General features: G+C 27.6%; 1 protein-coding gene across 1 annotated transcript; it reads right to left on the reverse strand.

The window, feature by feature from the left end:
• Positions 1-1620: 1620 nt before the first annotated feature.
• On the reverse strand, positions 1621-2832 carry PCYB_002540 (hypothetical protein; the record flags this gene model as incomplete). Its single annotated transcript, XM_004227675.1, has 1 exon — positions 1621-2832. One exon carries the CDS (start codon positions 2830-2832, stop codon positions 1621-1623), a length of 1212 nt encoding a protein of 403 aa, XP_004227723.1.
• Between the last annotated feature and the right edge of the window lie 875 nt (positions 2833-3707).

The raw sequence follows: 3707 nt of genomic DNA on the forward strand, positions 1-3707 counted from the left end.
CCCTCCCATCTAACCACCCTCCTTTTAACACATTCCTTTTAACAATATTCCCTTTTCCCCTTTAGCCATCCCTCATCCTCCTTTAATCCTTCCCCCTGAAGTCTCAATCTTCCTCTTAAACTCTTTTCCTTTCCTTAACGCTAAAACCTAAATACCCTATCTTAAATGTTAAAAACTACACCCTAAAACCAAAACTTCATAACCTAAATGCGAAATCCTACACCCCTAAACCCTAAAACCTAAAATCTGAATCATAAACCACAAACACTAGAACATAACTCCTTAACCTGAACACTATGACCTGAACACTGAAGCCTAAACCCTAAACCTTAAACCTTGAATGCTCAAAATTTATTTAAGAGCTGTCCTATTAAATGAATTACGATTCCATTCTGCATAAATTATATCATATTTGTCATGATATTCAATATTAGGTATTACCTTGACTATGCATTATTTAATTATTAATAAAAAAAAAAAAAAAAAACAATACAATTTTATTTATTTCTTAATTAGCGATACATATAAGTGGGTTAAGTGTTATTATTCGATTACAAAGAATAACATAAAAAGGGAGAAAAATTATAATTTCTGCATGAGATAACCCATTATCCAATTGTATTTAGCGAATATTTATGAAATGTCACATATATGTATTGTACCTCAAACAAATATTGCAAGTTAACCAAAAAAAATTTTTCACAAATATATTTTTATTACATTTTAAATATAATGCTCCAAATTTTATAATAATCACTATTTAATTTTATTTTACTTCAACGTTAAAAATGGTAATGGTAAATAATTTACACAAATTAAGTGAATAATAATATAAAAAAACAAAACAAATTTAGTTTCTGGTTCAAATAAATTAAGATCGTGTAATATGTATAAACAAACGCATACGTAAATGTATTATTATTAAAAATTTTAAAAAAGTAGGGGGGAAATAACAAATCATTACAGTTAGACATGAAAATGTCATAACTATTTCACTTTCATTTTAAAATGACATTACTGATAAGTTAACATTCCCATTATGTGTCTTCACATTTAAATAAATCAATGTAAAAATTGGTTTTCGTTCATATTGTTCTCTCTAAATCCAGTTAATTTTTTTCAATTCTATTTTTATTATCCACTTTTCGATTTTGCTTATTATATGCATTTTTCTAGTCATTTAGGTAGATGCTTTATAAGTTATCCAGATTATGTAAATATATTTTGCCTTGAATTTTTTCTGAAATTTGAATTATTCATTTTGTATCTGTAGAACAAAATCATGAACGCATTCTTTTCTGTCATCAAACTTGTAATGTGCACTATATTTTGTTAATACATTTTCACACGTTACTTATATTTTTTCATGACATTGTTAATATCGTAATTGGCTGTACGGCATGTAGACATTTTCTTCTTCAATGCTTGCTTCTCCTGATAATATTTTCTGCAATTTTTTTCAATTTCTTTTTTTTTTCTTTCTTTTTTTTACTGAACAGCGTCCCCAAAGGCGTAAACTGTAATGCAGGAAAAAGTAAATAAATGAAATTAAGTTTTAGTTATAATATATACTTAAAAAAAATGTTAATCATATTTTCATTATAAAAGATTTATTTTTACTTATAAAAGAAAGGCAAATAAAAATATTCCTCCTAATATCATTGCAATAATTGTAATGTACATTTTTAGGGGAGGTTTTTCTGGTATTGTATCAGTTTCTTCCAACACTGAATCTCCACTACTTACAATTCCGTTGCCTGAATTTAAACCTTTACCTAAACTATTCCTGGTAATTGCATTGTTCTGCTGGTCTTCTCTGTTAGGATTATTACTTCCATCTTCGTTGATATGTAAGTGTGATTCTCCGCAGTTGGTATTATTACAGGGGTGAAGACTTTTATTATTGGAATTTTCTAAAATAGTATATGTAATATTTTCACTTTTACAATCACGAAGCTTAATAATAACAGTGTATTCACTTCCATCAGTTGTATGTTGATCATTAGTAACCTCACATTGCGTATTTTCACTATTATGAGTTTTACTATTAATATTTATCAATCCTGCTACATATTCTTGAGAGATATATGTGGAATTATATTTGTTAACAGAATCACTTACTGAAGATGGAATAGTTGGATGAGCTTCACTTCCTTCACTTGTGGAATGGCCTGAAGATGACATGTCTTTCGAAGGACAGCCTGTTCCTTTACTTGTATCAGAATAATCCCTATAAACTTCACAAGCAGAAGACACAGCAGAAGGAGGATTAACCATTACGTTTATACCTTCTGAGGGTTTTGATGTAATTTTTGCACTGTCTGTTGAATGTTCATGGCTGCTTGTGTGATTTGTGACGGGTAACTCTTGATTTTCTGAATATCTGATTATACATGGTTTACCATTGCAAATTGATGCTGTTTGATTGGAATTTTCGACAGTTAATCTTTCTGATACAGGATTTCCATTTTCTTTTCCTAATTCCTCCGTTTCAACATTTGGTTTAGTACATTCTTCAATCGTAGATGTCAAACACTTACAATATTGAGAATATTTGCTATATTTTGATAATATGTTGCGCGTTTCTTGGTCAATATATGTGACAAAGCTTTTGATTGAATCTTGATAACATTCATTGTGACTATCCTTTTGTTCTTGTAAATATTTATCTATCTCTTGACATTTCTTGTCAATGTCATTTTTTCCCTGTGTTTTCTCTAATTCGCGAATTTTATTTTTAATGCCATCTTGAATATCAAAAAATAACTCTATACAGCTATTCTTATCCGATTTTTCTTTTCCCGTAGGAACTTCAAAAAATACTTCAACCATGGTTTAACCATTATTAGTTATTGTAGCATTTTTCTCTTAATAATTAGGTAAATAATGTGATCACATAGGTAGACACATCTGAAATATATAATTTCACCTCTGCACAATATGGCCTTAAAAAGTTACATGTTGTTCTGTGTAAGCAGCAAACTATTGAAAGATATGAATAGGCATGTTTTAACATGTCATTTGAGTGTATAAAAATGTGTATTTATTGAAATAAAAAAAATGCGAAGCTATGAAGGAACTGAATTTGTTAATGTATTTTTGAAGCTTTTGCAACGTTTTTATGTATTATATGAGCACATCATATCTGGCGATACATCATGATGTTATTTTAAAATTAAATAGTGGAAAATAGGTTCATCCTTTAAAATAACAAATAAAACAATGATAGTTGAAATGTTTCTTTCAGTATTGGTAATAAATTAAAAAAAAAAAAAAATTCTGTAAATTATTATTTATTTTAACGAATTTGTTTTTTTCATTGTTGATATTTAGACACAAATTTATTATTAGGTATATTTTCTTGCATAACCCAATCATATTCAGTTTCTGAAATAATGTACCCTTTAGAAATACTATTATTACTATTTAGTGCCATTTTATTTCTGTTACAAATAATTCTTTACATATTTATCTATATTGGTCATTGTTGTTATTATGTTGACATATTCATCAGAGTTTTATAATACTATTGTAAATTTTTTTACGAATATATATTATATGAATTGATGCTATATTGACCTTACAATTCTAGAAATATTATCCCTTTAATTGTCTATTTTGTTCTTAAAATAAATTGTATGTCTGTATCGTTTGAATATTAAGATGCTTTTATATATTTGGAACATAAGTGCGATAGAAAATTATAC

This window comes from Plasmodium cynomolgi, assembly GCF_000321355.1.
Source record: "Plasmodium cynomolgi strain B DNA, scaffold: 0132, whole genome shotgun sequence".
NCBI classification, from domain to species: domain Eukaryota; phylum Apicomplexa; class Aconoidasida; order Haemosporida; family Plasmodiidae; genus Plasmodium; species Plasmodium cynomolgi.